Source organism: Pseudopipra pipra, chromosome 24 (assembly GCF_036250125.1).
Source record: "Pseudopipra pipra isolate bDixPip1 chromosome 24, bDixPip1.hap1, whole genome shotgun sequence".
NCBI lineage: Eukaryota > Metazoa > Chordata > Aves > Passeriformes > Pipridae > Pseudopipra > Pseudopipra pipra.
This window is the reverse complement of record NC_087572.1, coordinates 416,606-432,053: the sequence shown is the minus strand read 5'-3', so window position 1 is coordinate 432,053 and position 15,448 is coordinate 416,606. Positions and strand designations below refer to the sequence as shown.

The 15,448-nt window shown below is 55.0% G+C and overlaps 1 protein-coding gene across 1 annotated transcript; it reads right to left on the bottom strand.

The window, feature by feature from the left end:
- Positions 1–149: 149 nt before the first annotated feature.
- RSPO1 (R-spondin 1) lies at positions 150–15,204 on the bottom strand. Its single transcript, XM_064635522.1, has 7 exons — positions 15,136–15,204; positions 14,687–15,011; positions 7,075–7,463; positions 5,270–5,461; positions 4,301–4,450; positions 3,764–3,952; positions 150–3,180 (listed from the first exon to the last, which is right to left on the bottom strand). The coding sequence occupies exons 3-7, from the start codon at positions 7,166–7,168 to the stop codon at positions 3,029–3,031; spliced, it is 777 nt and encodes a 258-aa protein (XP_064491592.1). The 5' UTR covers positions 7,169–7,463; positions 14,687–15,011; positions 15,136–15,204; the 3' UTR covers positions 150–3,028.
- Between the last annotated feature and the right edge of the window lie 244 nt (positions 15,205–15,448).

The window sequence follows — 15,448 nt, the reverse complement described above, 5'->3', positions numbered from 1 at the left end:
AGCAGTGATGTTCCCATCGTGATCTGTGTCGATTCCTTTGGCTCCTGGATGTAGACAGACGGCTCTCAGGAGAGGCTGGCTCTGTCTGGGGACATTTTTGGTTATTTGGGATTTGACTCCAATTTTGATGAATAAACAAATTAAGCTGCTTCAGCAAACCCATTTATTGATTTATTTGTTTAAACATGTGTATTTTACAGTGATGCCATGGAGAGAACACCACAACAGGGTTATTTGGTGGGCGGAAAGAGAACGTTTCATGTGCGTGTGAGTTGAGGTGACATCACCTTGCTAAGGACATCTCAGCTTGGACTGGGGAGCTCAGCATGCAGTTCACGTTGGTCAAAGGCATAATGTTCCTAAATTCATAACTAAACCTGCTCTCTGGGAGTGGGAATAAGCACAGTTCTTGAGCTGATTCAAAAAATAATTAAAAAAAATTGATTTATTTCTTATGGTTTTTCTCCTAATTGTTCTAAACCAATTTAATTTTAAAATTACCATACTGAAAAATCTTGGATATTCTTAATATGCATTTTAAACTTCCTGTTGCCTTTGTCCCTTTTTCTTCCCATTTTGCTATGAAAAAGAAGAAAGAAGGGAAGAGGCTACAAGCAAAAGAAGTTTGACAGTTTTTCTAAAAATCTCTAGAGTTCTCTAAAATAGGTTCTGTTCATTTATTATATGCAGTTTAGTTTTGAAATAGTTGTGCTAATAGTGCCAGGAGTCACTGCAGGGAATCGAGTCATTAACAGAGCCTCGTGTAGAAAACCTTCCTTGTGCACTCTCTGTTTTCCCTAATCCTTGCTGAGGACTGGATGGGGATAGGGCAGCAGGAGGGAGGCACAGCGAGGGAGTGAGCTCAGCTTCATCAGCAGGTCACTGGTGGGTGCTGCTGAAAGCGGAAGGGAAAATGGTTCTCCTCACATGCAACACTGTGGCACAAACAAAATACTTCTCTCACAGGCTAGAAAATAGAATGAGATCGGATCTTTCAGCTAGGAGGCTTTCAGGAATCGTCTGAACATGATCCATAAACAACTCAAAGCATGACTTTTAAGAACCTCTTTCTCTCCCTGCTTGGTATGCTGGTCGTTTATCATTGTGCTGAAATGGAATCCCCTTTCAAAGATGTAACAGCTTCTTGTTTACTTAAACACAAAGTGGATGATGGGCTGAAAGGTTTTCTGCCAGCAGAGCAGTCACGGAGGGCTTGGTACAGCTCCGGAGCTGAAACAACTGTGCAGCCCCCACGTCCTGCAGCGAGCCGAGCCAGCCCCGGGGCGGCGGGGAGGGGAGTCGGGGTGTCCTGTGCCAGAGCCGAGTCCTCAGCGGGCGCCGTGAGCTGCAGGAGAGACCCAGGGCTGCAGGTGTGGGCAGGTGACCCCTTAGAGAGATGGGGGCTCTCCCACAGGTGTCCCCTCACACCCGCTGGCTCGCTCTGCCCTCCAAAACCACAGAGCAGAGGGACGTACAACGTGAGCGCAGTGGTGATTGGACTCGCCAGGTTTAGTTTGGGGTGAGCTTTCCCCTGCCCATCACCCTCCCAGGGGAGCTGGAGCTCCAGCAGCATGTCCCTGATCCACCCGGGGCACATCTCTGGGAGCCAAGCATCTCCCCAGCTCCATCCCTCAGGACCAGAGGGCTTTTGGTGATCTCTGGAGGAATTAAATGTGTCTCCACACAATTCTACAGAGGAAGCACATTTTAAAATGCGAGGGCAGTGAGTGATGTGGCACTTTGTGACACCACCAAAGGTAGAACTCCCCGTGCAGAGCTGACAGCATTCCCACGCACCCTGCATGGGCCTTGCTAGGTCTGTTCTGCACAATCCTTGTCCTGATTCCTCTGTCCAGATGTCGGCTCATGCAGAGCAGGAGAATTCCAGGGAATTCCAGATGGTGGCATGCAGACAAGTAGTTTCTACCCAACTTAAAAATTTATTTCTCTTCTGCAGAACCTGAGCTGTGCCTTCCCCTCCTGCCTGCCTCCCTCCTGCCACGTGCTGGGGTGGTGTCCAGTAGCTGGACCAGTGTGTCCCCAGCCCACCATAGTCCCACAGCTGTGACTGTCCAAGCGGAGTCACAATGTTTTGGCAACCTGTGGTTCGTTGTAACCTCTCATTTTCTCAATTTGCTGTGTGTTAACTGGATCCTTCAGAAGGGAATTCCTCGGGGCTCGGCGGGGCACAGCCGGGGTCCTGTGTGCAGGGCAGCTGGTTTGTGGCTGCAGTGCAGCTGGCAGCATTCTCTGGGATTTTCTTAAAGCTTTGGTGAGTTTCCCTTCCACAAGTGAGTCTCTGTCCTGTGGGACACCAGCCTCCATAGGGGCCAAGGTATGAACCACACACTCAGGAAGCTGGTTGTCATTTTGTTTTTTGGGTTTTTTTTTTGGTTGGTTTTTTTTTTTTTTTTTTTTTTTAATTTGAAATAATTCTTTGAAGCAGATTCAGGGCAGATACCACTGACTTCTTACCACAAACTTTTAACATGTATTTGCAACGATAAAGTCATACAGCTTAAAACACAAAATAAAGGGTATGGGAAAGAGAAAGAGGCCACTGCCATGTGTGTCTGGGTCCCGGGTTGGGGTGAGCAGCCGTGCAAGTCCAGTCTCATCCCCTGGCTCTGTGGGGCTGCACTGGGGCCGTGTGGGGCCACGCACTCAGGCTCCAGTTGAGGCCTTTGGTCATGAAATCTCTCATCTGTGTCCTTTGCTGGCTCATGCTCCACCTCTCCTCCCCGCAGTGTCCCCGCAGAGCCCTGGACCCTTGGGCTTCCCCTCTCTGTGTGCGCTTCCTCTCCTCGGCAGCTTCCTCTCCTTGGCAGTGTCCTTCTGTCCTTCCCGGGCCCGGGGTGTGTGCAGCCTCCTGAAGTATTGTGTGCAAGGCCTCTGTTGGTCTCTGGATCAGTCTGGAGTATATGTCTGTCTGGACACGTGTAGGTGTGTGGAGCAGTGCTCTGTCCAATAAAGCTTTCATATACATAGCAGCAATGGAGTCTTGCCATCGGGTGACGCGCAGGGCCAGCTACTGGGCAGGGCTGGCGGGCGTCATGGGCACCGCGGCCCCTCTCTGTTTGCTCTTCCTCTTCTTCGTGCCAGACTTAGTGTCTTTGGTGTCTTTTCGATTTCTATTTCCATTATCTTGCTTTCCTTGCTCTTCCTTTTTCTTCCTTTTCCCTGCAGTAAAGCAAAGAGGCAGTGTGAGGCTCTCTGGTGGAACGAGCCATGAGGGGATGGATTGGCTGTGCCCACCTCCCCCTGCCCCGCTGGTTCATCCCTGTGCTGTTAGTGACTGCTCAGAACTGTTTTACCTCAGAACACTCAACCCAGCTGCAATCCTTGTCCATCCTATAACAGGATAACCAAACCACAGTTCATCCTGAGGACACTCTAATTCCTGTGAAAAATAGACCTGAGCATTCTGGTAGGGAGGACAAACCCCATGGTGGCAGCACACAGGCATGCACCCTCAGCTGCTCTCGGCCAGGGAAGAAGCTAAAATAGCTGAAAGCCTGTGGGACATGCAGCAAGCTGTGCTGAGCATCACCCCCCCTGGAAGCTATGCCCCTTTCACCCTGGGGGCCATGCCTCTTACACCCAGGGCTCTTCCTAGCTGCCATCACATTGTGTACCCTGCTCCATAAAGGGTTAGGGAGCTGTGCTGAGCATTTGTGACACTGGACAACCGGCTGAATATTTGTGTCTGACGGAGCAATACAGGGTGTGGGGAGGGACAGCCAGAGACTCCCCCTCTGCTCACCTTCAGGGCACTGGCTCTTCTGCACAGTGCATCTGCGCACCTCTGTGGTGGGTGGGCACAGGGACACGTCTCCAGAGGGAGCCTGCAGAATCCGCCGGCTTCGGTCTTCATTGCCCTTCTTGAAGCCACAGAGCTTCCTCTTCTTGGAGCAGGGCCCCCAGGGCCCCCACTCACTCATTTCACATTGTGCTGCCAGAAAAGAAGAGAGCTCAGCAGTAACTCCCATTCCTGGATTGCTACCTCAGGCCTTCCCAGAGCCCCTGCACAACATCGCATCTCTCCCCCACCTTAGGCTGGAAGGGAATGTGTGTTTCCCCAGCAGCTTCCTAAATTCCCAAGCACCTCCTTCCTTACTGCACCACACCAGCTCTGGGTCGCACTTCACAAACCCTGGGGGCTGCTCTCCATCCAGGCTGGTTCCCAGAGAGCTCTGCCCCAGCTGGGTCTGGCTGTGCTGTCACCCCCACCCACCACTGGGCCCAAGGCCACTTGCCAGGACTGCTGAGGCCACTTGCCAGGACTGCTGAGGCCACTTACCAGGACTGCTGCACTCCATGGTGCCGTTGGCAGCAGCGTAGCCTTCGGGGCACGTGACGTAACATCTCCCTTTGTGCAAATACAAACCTTCCTTACATTTTGTGCAAAAGTTTCGACTGAAACAGGACTCACAGTTCTCAATTTTGCATTCTGAGGAAAAAAACACCAAAGCCATCATGTAATCTGATGTGAGCAAAAGACACAAGAAGATCCACACTGCCAACTGGAGCTCAGTCTTGGCTCCCAGGGATTTTCCAGCAGCAGGGCACATCTCTGAGATGTCTCTAAGTGTCCTGCCAGGCCTGACTGTGCCGCTCAGAAGTCAGTTTTCTTTGCACCATTCCCTGTACAAGACAGACCTGTGCTGCAGCTCTCATGGCCCACAGCAGCTGCTGCCAGGACAGAATCAGACAGGGTGGGAAAGTTTTGGGCTGATATGCAGCTGATCATCAGTCAGCTGAAGGGGACAGTGCAAAGTCCTGGATCAACAACTGCAGCTACAGGACGGTCTGCATGGAAAGGGAGTTATGTGGAAGCCTTGCCAGGAAGGTGCTGTGCATGGAACTGCCAGAGGAGTGATCACGTTTCCATGTCCAGCTCTTTCTGGTGCTCTGGTTGCAGGAGGTAGCCACAGGCCAATGATCTCCCTCAGAGCTGCCTGGCTATGGTGAGCAGGAGGGGAGGAGAAAAGGCACTTGTCTGAGCAGTACCTAAATGGCTGAAAGGATCCCCCTCCTCCCAGAGGAAAATGGTGCCAGTCTGGCAGCCCAAAGAGAGCTGCCCAAACATCCTGCAAGATCCCGTGCCCACAGCATGCCTATGTGGTGCTGAGTGAGGGTTATTGCCAGGGCAGGCGACTGCTCTGCTCAGCAATGCTCTCCCCTTCCATACAGCCACAGCGAAGGCACACGATGCCCTGCAGAGCTCTGCCACCCACCCGTGCCCGTTCCCTCCCATCCCCACACTCACTGATGCACTTGTTCATGTCTGTATTGCGAAGGCCAAAGTATCCCAGTGGACAAGAAGGCAGGCAGATCCCAATTTGTCGGATATCGTTCCTCTCCAGAAGGATGAAGAGTTTGGGGGAACACCTCAGGCACCCATTGAACTCAGAGCACAGGTCGCAGCCTCTGGCACAGCCCTGACTCAGCTCGGTGCTGACTGGAAGAGCAGGAGAGAGGTGGTGGTTAGTGCCAGGCTCTGCAGGCACCAGCTGTGACCCCAAACCACCAGCACCATGGGCAGGAAGGGGAAGAACTGAGGCAGAGTGAGGGCTGGGGTCCTGCAGCACTGACACGCTCCCAGCCCGCTCTGGCTGGGCACCACAGCCCCGTGCCCAGTGCCCAGAGGCACCAGTGCTGCCTGGAGCACAGAGTCATCACAGTGGCAGTGGTGAGGAGCAGGATCCAGAAGCAGCCACCAGCTGTACCCAGAGCCCCAGCACTGCCTCTCTTACTGCTCCCAGCCCTGCCTGTCAGTCCTGACACACGTGTGGGGCAGACACTCACAGTGGGCACGTGCCCAGGGCTCCAGCACCTCCTGCAGCCTCCCTGCTCGGAGCTGGCGGTGCCTCCACCTCGAGGAGCGGTGGGGACCAGAGCACATGGCCCTGGAGTGAAACCATTTGACTAATTCCACCCAAGCTGCATCCCAGGCTGGAGCTCACTCTGACCCTGCCTATGTTAAACTCTCTCTGGCAGTCGGGAGATGTCACTGCCCCCAAAATAGAGATGTGTTCTCAGCTCCTATGTTCAGTCCAAGAAAAATACTCAATCCCATGTCTTGAGAGTTTTCTGCTTTTAATTATCATGTAAAATGCTGGTTGTTTTGAAACCAATCGCATTCTTTATGGGCTAGAATGCAGGTTATTTTTATTAGTTTATTATGCAAGCCATGTCCTTGTTTATAGAAAAGCTGTGTATTTAAAAGATGTATTCTTTTAAATACCTTGTTTACTACACTTCAAAAGCGAGCGCAGAGCAGCACAGTGTTCACGTGCCAGGAGGAGAGGTAAGAGAACTCCCCTGTCCCCTCACCATGACCCGAGAGCCCAGCAGCCCCCCTGCCTGCCCCAGCCCCATTGCTGGGTCTGTGGGTCTGGGGGCTGCCACAGCCTGGGGAAGTGACACAGAAAGCAGGGGGGTCCCCAGCAGGGATCCCGAAGCCCCCAGCCCCCCGGCTGCCAGGAGGGTTCACTGGGTCTGGATGCCACTTGGCACTGTGTGCCCTGGCCCCTGTATGCAGGGACCTCTCGGGGATGTGACCCCATCCCTCCTGCAGCGCTGAGCCGTGGCCCCAAGCTCTGCATCCATGGCAAAGGTATAAACTGGGCCCTTGCTGGAAATTGCCCTTTATAGCATTAACCATGATGTCAGGTTTTCCTTGTTCTCCCAGGGCTCAGCAGTCCCAGTTTTAATATCAAATCAATGTTATATAATTTAATTTAAAACAGTTTTAATGTAAAACAGTTCTAACATGAGCTTACATAGAGGAGGGCAAATGCTTGTGGCTGCTCTTGTGCCAGTTCTGTTTGGCTGCCCCACATGAGCCCTGGCCAGGGACCCTCTGGGCAGGGGGGATAACTGACCCCTCCGTGACCTCGGGGCTTTGGCAGGTCCAGAGGGACAGGGCACTGTGTCTGTGCCCGGCAGTGGGACTGGGGCAGCTCGCAGGGCACGGCAGGCCCTGCCCGTCTGTGCTGGGAACAGTCGGCACCCGCGGGACCCGCCCGGCACCACGAGAGGAAGGAGAGAAGAAAAGCATTTCATACATACTTCGTCTTTGCCTCTTGCCCTTCACCACTTTGCTGCTGCCTGTTAGATCCATCGAGCTTAGAAAAACCACCACCACAAGCAGTCCAAGCTGCATAGTAACTCTCCAGCGCTGCAGGCCCTCCGTCACGGGGTGGTCGGGGGAGCCCACTCCACAGCTGGGGTCTCTGCTGCTGCTAAAACGTCTCAGGTGGGATCAGAGCTGAGAGTCTGTGCACGGAGCCTGGTCTGGGACCATATCCACAAACCACATCAGCACCAGCGAGCTTAGGTAGCAGGTAACATGGCTCTACCTTCATCCCTGTGAGGAGCGCAGGAGCTTGGCCTTGGTCCCATTGGGGGCTTGGCAGCAGGCTTTAGCTGCTCACAGTTTCCAGGTGCACTGACAGAAACTGCAAAGGAAGAGGACAAGAGGTTAACTCGACAGCCAGCACCACTCCCACGATGGCTGGGGGCGAGCATGGGGGCTGTGGGGTGAACTGGAGGTGCTGGTGGCACCCGAGCGGCGTGGGGAGAACCGCTCCAGCCTCATCCACAGGTCCCTCTTGCTAATAGTGAGCACCCGTCAAAATGCTCAGTGCAGCTTTGCCATCCACCAGTGCTGCAAACAGTTATAGCTGGAACTTGTTTAAAAGAGAGCCAGACCCCTGGGCTGCCCTCCCCGAGCGGCAGATGGCTGCTGCTGCGGGTGCCAAGCACACAAGATGTTTCCCATTCAAGTGGGCACCTCTGGGGCTGGTAGTCGAGCTGAAGAGAGAGCGAGCCTGCAATCCCCAGCAGGGGCAGGGGCTGTCTGGGGACGGGACGGGATCCTTCATGAGCTGCCCAAAATGCTGTATTTCTGCTCCAAGGGAATTTCCAAACCTCCCAGCTCCCATTCCCTGGAGCACAGGGCAGGGTCAGCAGGAGCTGCTCTGCCCAGGCTCGCTGTGTCCCATGGCCCTGCTGTGAGTGCTGCCCTGCCCTTGCCAACCACGGTGAGTGTGTGGCAGGACAGGGGGACAGGACGGCAACACCAGCAGGACAGTGTGGGCAGCAAACCGATGGCTCTGAATGAACTCCTGGAGAGCCAAGGGAAACACAGGCAGAGGGCGGTTGCTGGTGCCGAGGACTCCACATGCCCTGTTCTTGCCTGGGAATGCCCAAGCCCTTGCTTTGCCAGGCTGCTGGCCAGGGGCGTTTTCCATGTGGTTTTCAGGTGGTTTTCCCCGTGCCCTGTGCCTGGCGTGCAGGAAGGGTGAACTTCAGGCTGCACCAAGAGCTCTGGCACAGCCAGGCAGGGACCAGCTCCTCTCTGCAGCTGGCAGAGCAAAGCCCCGCCGACGGCAGCCATTGTGTGAGAATAAAGGCAACAACATTCGCTCTGTGAAGTCAAATGAAACAGAAAATTGTTTTAATCCCTTTATAATAACTGCGCAATCACCGATGCCCCAAATGACTGGTGGCAATGGTGCTGGAAGGGAGCCTGGCTGCAGCCTGGGATGGACACGGGCCCTGGGCAGCCTGTCTTCTTCTCCCTTACCCACCCTGGGGAGGGGGATTGGCTAAAAGGCCCCTGGCCCAAGCAGCCCCCTTGCTCCAGCCCCCTGAGATGGGTTATGGCTACAGCAGAAGAACCATGAAAGGAGGGGGCTGCTCCAGCAGCAGGTGTGGGCTGGCAGCACCTTGAGGCAGCTGCTGCAGGGAGAGGTGACCCGGGTACCACCAGGCCTTGTGCAGCACACACCACAGCGCTGACTGTGCCCGGCTAAAGCACCTCCCGGCAGTGCTGGCTCAGCCGTGCTGGCCAGGCTGGAGGCCATCGGGTGCTGTGGGGCACTGCCACTGTCCCCCCACCCCGGTGGCTCTGAACTTTTCACCGTATCCCTGTTGTGACCGCTGGGGCAGGAGCCCAGCACTCCCCATGTGCTTGTCGTTACAGCTCGCGGCTCGTCCACAGGATTTTCAAATAAATAATTAGTCACTCGTGTAAACACCAACTTCTTCTGCACTTCCAAGCCTGTTTGCTGCAAGCTGCTTTATAAACACTGTCAAGTGCTTAAGCCGAGCTGTGGGAGCATTTAGGGAGCAGAGAGCTGTGCAGACCGGGGATCCTTCTAGCCCTGCAGCCCCTCTGCACCTTGTGTGGGGACCTGGGCATGGTGCGGGGCATCCCTGCGAGGTGGGGTCAGGAGAGACCCTCCAGACAGGCGGTGTGGCACGGTACGGCAATGCACGGCACGGCCAGAGCAGCCCGGGGACACGAGCTGGTGTGAGCAGGCACGTCAGGACAGCACGACCCAAACTCCCCAAATGAGCACCGAGCGCCAGCGGCTCCGGAGGGAGCGCGGGGCCGCCGCCTGCTCCGCCCGCCCTCGGCTTTTAATTACGGCGGCTTTGCCGGTGAAGGGCGTTCGCAGGAAGCACACGCCGTGTTTACAAAACACTCACAGTTTGGGCACAGTCCCCCAGCGCGAGGACAGCAGCAGGGATGGATGTCCGGAGAGAGCAAACACAGCCCCAGCGCGCCAAGAGCCAGTGTGAAGCTTGTGCGACCTCCACGTACCCCATCCCTGAGGGCTCGTGCAGTGCCAGGGCAGGGAAGTGCCATGGGAAACCTTGAGGCCACAGCACAAACCAGACAAGCACAACACACTTTTTCCTCCTTATTTCCTTGCCTTCTAGCCTGAAGAGAGCCTGGGTTTGACCACGACTGCCCACTTATCACAGAAAGGCCACTGGCATCCAGGTGCTGCAGAGCCAGTGCCACAGCAGGTCACACATGATCCACAGGTTTCCAGATCTCCTCCTTGAGCACTCAGGGTCTGTGGCAAGCCCACCGGAGGGGGCTGCAGCAGAAGGGTCAGGCTGCCAGCTCTTCCCACCCTCACCTCAGGACACAAATTATGATTCTTTCTGTTATTCCATCCATCAATCAAGCTCAGGTTGCTGCAAACAATTTCCAGTCTAAACATTAGCAGGATTTATGCCATTATCCCATTGACAGGAAGAATTTGGGGTGACCTGAATTGGTCTGAATTCATTTATGGAGAGGCCTGGCCCCTGAGCCTGAGATGGCACTAAGCCTTGTTTGCAATTCAATCAGGATAAATTGGTCCTTGGGAGCTCCAGTACAAACCAGAAAATATAAACCATCCAGATAATTTGCCATTAGTCCTCCTACACACAAGGTGAGAAAGACCGACATTATATCCCCAGGATATTCAAGACCTAATCCACAATAACTAAATTGCTGATATATTGCCTCTTGCTGAACGTACCAGGGATCTGTAATGTAAACGGGCTCTCCAAAGGTTTACTGAGCCTGGGAGAGAAGGACCAGATGCTGGAGGCAGGACAAGCCTGATTACAGCAGCAGCAGGAACCAACCCCTGGGAACTGCCAGGTCACTGCCAACGGCCAGCTGGGCACCAGCTGTGATGGGGAGAATTTGGCTTTTCAGGTCCCAGGGCTGGACAGGGTATTTGAATTTCCCCTTAGTAGTCAGCGAGGGGTGCGAATGTGCAGGAATAGGTTTCCTGCAGGAGGAATCACAGTTTCACAAAATCTCACTTGGGTTGGTTTGGTCCCAGGTCCGCAGCTAGGACAGTTCAGCCTGAGCCCGCCCAGCCCCAGGGCAGAGTCCATCTTCACATGACCAAGCACATTCCCCAGCCTGCCTTTGTGGAACTTTCAAATACCAAACCCCTCAAATACCAATGATGGCACCCAGGTATCAGAGGCAGCAGCACTGTCCCTGTTCTACAGGCACACAGGGATGTGCCCACGGTGCTGGTGCTCCCCAAGGCCAGTGCCTGCTGTGCCTGCACTGGTGACCCTGTGGCAGAGCTCCCTGCCTGCTCCACCAGCCCTGCCACGGGAGGGAGGCAGCCAGGGCCGCAGAGAGAGGGTTTGGGCCCTCGTTCTCTTTGTGCAAGTCCCCCTCTCTCCCTGCGTTCCCGAGGGCTGTTTTCCTGTCGGCAGGGCTGATGCTGCGGGAGCAGCACCCTGGAACCCTCCGTGGAGGAAGGTCCCACCGCTCTTGGCTCGTCACAGCTGCCACAGAGTGTCTCACGCACCTCTGGCAAACGTCTCTGCACATGCACAGGCAGAGCCACTTTGTTCTGCTTAATCCTTGAAACAATAAAAGACGGCTGCATTAAGTCAAATTTCCGAACCAGAAGGTCTTCATTTGATATTAGATCCCAGTGCCAAGTTCTGCAAAATCCCCAACCCATAAACTTCACTGAAAAAATAAAATAATAAAGCCCAATCTGGCAGCAGAGTCTCCACAGCATTGTTGAGGTCTGACTCCTTCCACCAGCTCCTGCACTGCATTCCCTGGCTCTGGGGAGCCGTGCTGTGACCCGCTGGTGGGGAATACACCGAGGAGAGGCTGCTGCTCGCGGCTGCCCCTCTGCCCTGGCCTGGCAGTGGGGGCTGTCCCGGGGGTCAGCAGCACCCCATTCCCCTCTCCAGCCCCCAGCTCCAGCCCTGGCCCCGCTCGGCACGGGCTCCTCGCTTGCCTTTCACGGTGCCTGTCACAGTAGCTGCTCCAAGTAACCCTGTGATCCATAGTGCCACAGGCCTCCCTCCAGGAGTGCTTGTCCATGGCGCTGTAAAACATCAGGAAATGTTTTACAGGGGGATTTCCAGGGCCTTCATGCCAGCGCTGAGGAGGCACACTCTGGAGGAGGAGGAGGCAGAGCCCTGAGGCAAGCTGCAGGGTCCACGACTGCTGCTTCTCCACAGAACCAGAGCAGCATCTGGAATTGCACTGGAGCTGTCCCAGCAAACACAGCTCTGTAATGCAACTGGGACACTGCCTGGGCATCTGGCTACAGTCGTGGGAAAAGCAAACCTGGGTCTATTAGGTACAGCTCAGGTGAGTTTGAGCCTCCTACAGATCAATAACTCCCCAAATGCCAACAAAAGGCATTAGAACAGCAGAACCAAAGCAGATTTCAGACCAGGAAGCTCAGAACAACACAATTTGGGGCAGCACAAACCAGGGCACTGAAAACCTTGCTCTTCCCCCAAAAGGGCTCCCCACGAACCCCAAAGGTCCATTGCTGAGCAGGAACATGCTCAGCAGGTGCCCTGGGATGTGCAGGATGGACACACACCACATCAGGTACAGCCCTGCTCGCAGACCCCGCAGGGATGGGGAGCATGGGGGTCTGATGCAAACCTGGAAGCACAGCCACAGTTGCTGAGGCTCACCTCAATACCCCATTCCCCTCTTATTTCAATGTAAACGTGTCCAGTCAAGTGCTTAGGGCTCCTTCCACCACGGACCCTGAATGCTGGCTTTGTAAATGCGAATTTGCAGGCTGGAAGGAGCCCGGTGAGCCATAGGCCCTGTGCTGATCTGCTTCTCCAAAGCCCAGGGCAAAGCCCTGAGCACCACCTGGGACTTTCTGCTTGGCCACGTGCACAGGAACCATCTGCCAAGTGGACCTTCCTGCAGGGATTCCTGGTGCTCTGGCTCTCCCAATGAGACATCACTGCCTGGGAAACATGAGCCCTGCAGAGCCAGGGGCAGTGTGAACTCCAGCAGCAGAGGAAAACAAACTGGGAAAAATAACCCTCAGCCTCAGGCCTGGGCATGGGGCAGGACGGGCACTCGGCTGGTGGGAGGGAGCAATTGGGCAGCCAGGGTGTCCTCCAGACTAGTCACTGCTGCCAGCCTGGACTGAGGACATCCAAATTCTGCCTTTTTGTTGGATGATAGTACCCTGCACTGCTGGGATGGGGGGACTGAGCTCTGAGCTCTGCAGGCCTGGCAGTGCTCGGGGTGGTTTGCAGTGAAGGGCATCCTGCAGCCAGCCCCTCTCACCCTGCTGCCCACGAGCATGTGGGGAAGCTGCAATCCCAGAGGATCCTCCTGGAGGCAGGTTGGTGGTGGATACAACTGTAAACCTGCCTGTGTTTGCCAGGTCTTAGGCAGACGAGCACTTCCATTCTTGGCAAGACAACAGATTGCCCTCACACTGCCCTGGGGCACGGTCTCTGCTGCCAGTGCCACTTCTCTCAGCTGCACGGTCCCTTTGCCCACTCCAGGGCTGTCCCCACAGGCCAGGGGGGCTGACCTGGCCCCCAGCCCTATTGCTCACTGCAGTCCCGGCCCTGCAGTGCAGGCAGAGCTTTGCCAGCTCACATCTAGCTCAGGTGATGGAAACGTGGGGCTCATGCTCAGCTCTGCTTTGCCTGCACACACTGGCAGGGCCAGCTCATTTCGGCTGTGCTCAGGGAGTCACTGCCCTGCACCTCCAGAGCGGGTGCTCCTCACCCCAGCTCCTCCCTGCTGCATCCCTCAGGGTGGTGCTGCTGCTCTCGCAGCGGCTGCGAGGGCCAGGGAGCTGATCCAGCTGAAACGAGACCTTTTTCCAGGGTGGTTTCCAGGCATGTCGCAGCACTGGCATTCCCAGACCTGCAGTGCTGCCACCATCCTCCCACCCAGCCTCTGCTGCCCTGGCCCCACAGTGGGGATGAGAGGATGGAGTCAGGAGCTCACCTGCTCCAGGGTCATGGATGGACTTCAGACAGAATGATTCCAGCAGGCAGATGTTTCACTGCAAGTCCCGGTCCCCGTGGGATCTCAGCACAGACCTGGCCACCCCAAATAGCACTGCCACAAGTTCACAGACACTCAGGTGACAGGATTTTTTGCGTGGGTACCTGCTGACCCTGGTGCAGGAGAGTGGAGGCTCCATGCCTGCCTTGTCATGCAGCATTTTATTCTGCCAATATTACCCTGTTTTAATGCCTTTTACTGTAAGGCACCTTTCAAACCTTAACTGAATCACCTGAACACCCTTCCTCTGTCCCCAGGGCTGTTCAAGGGAGCATACACACTCGAGTCTATAAAACACTCCAGCAGCCCAGGGGTCACCCACACCCATGTCTCACAGCACCCCAGCTCTGTCAGTGTGGAGGTGTCACCTTGACCCGCAGCCTCACTGGGGACCCACGTCCCAGCCCGGCCATGGGAACCCTCACTGACCCACAGCAGCACTTCCCAGGCACATCAGCACTGGGTGTTCACACCATGTCTAATTATTGCCATGGTCCCTGTTAACCATTTCTCCACTGATCCCGCATCAGAAACCCCAAGGAGCACATACTTACCCCACGCTCTCTGGGTGCCTGCTGTGCCCCCATGGGTGCCTGGCAGGAGGCTGGGTTAGGCACAGCCACAGCAGTACTGAACACAGCATCTGCTTAACTGCCCCGTCCCCCCGTTTTCCCTGTCTCTGGGATCAGTGGAGGCAGCAGGGCACGGCCACCCGCCGCACCACGGCTCGCGAGACCCCGCAGCCAGTCCAGGATCAACAACGAGCTCCAGCAAGCGGATCAACATCCAGCCCCGCTCTCCGTGTCCCCTTCCCCAGACCGGGAGGCGGCACGGTGGCAGGGGACACACGCAGCAGCCCAGATTCCCTGCGCCCCTCGGGTGGGGGGACGTGGATCCCACAGATCTGCTGTGATTCCGCACAGCTCTCATTGTCTGAACCCATTATCCACGTCGCACAAGGCAAACCCGCAGTCGGATGCTGACACGGCTCACGTTCCTCATTAGCAGCCCACATTGCAAAAGCTCCATCGACACAAACATGCATGCTGAAGCCCTTACCTCCAACTTGTCACTCCCTCATCACTGCAGAAAAGACTCTACTGGGTTCTCAGATTTAAAATACTAGAAGACCAACTACAAAAATCCTCGGTTCCTCCAGAGAAAGTTACACGCACGTTTCTGCCAAAAAAAATGAAAAATATATTCATGGCGAGTTCATGAAGAAGTCTGGTGCATTTGAGTATTTTGGTCACTTGTTTTTTAAAGCAGGTTTCTACAGGGTCCCAGCTTTTGCGCGGAGAAACAAACCCTTCTGCGATGTGCAGGATCTCAGCTCGTAAAGATCGCTCAGGCTAGTTCCTATTCCATCAGCCCACGCTGCTCCCTGCGTATGCAAAGCAGAAAGTATGTGATCATATCAGAGCAATTTGCACATTAATAAATCCTGGTCTCAATCCGTAGACTCCATCCCCATCCACGGGGTCGGGGCTTTTTATTATTATTATTACCAGAGTATCCAGCTTTGTAAAGGCATCCAGTGCAAACTCCTGCATGAGGGAATTCCACCCCACTAGTACCACCTCCTAAGACAATATCCAGCCAAAATATTGTGACTGTTGCAAAACCCGGACTGGAGCTCCACAAAGGACCTTCTAGCCTCACATCCAGAGCCAACGGGGTCTCAGTAAACTACTGCAGAGTGACACACCATCGAGTTGTCTTTGTAGCCTTTTTTATTTATGACAGTTAATTCTGAGTTATTACTAACATTTTAGTGGTAAGTGGCATATGAAGTCATCAGCTGTCACAACTGCATCTGTT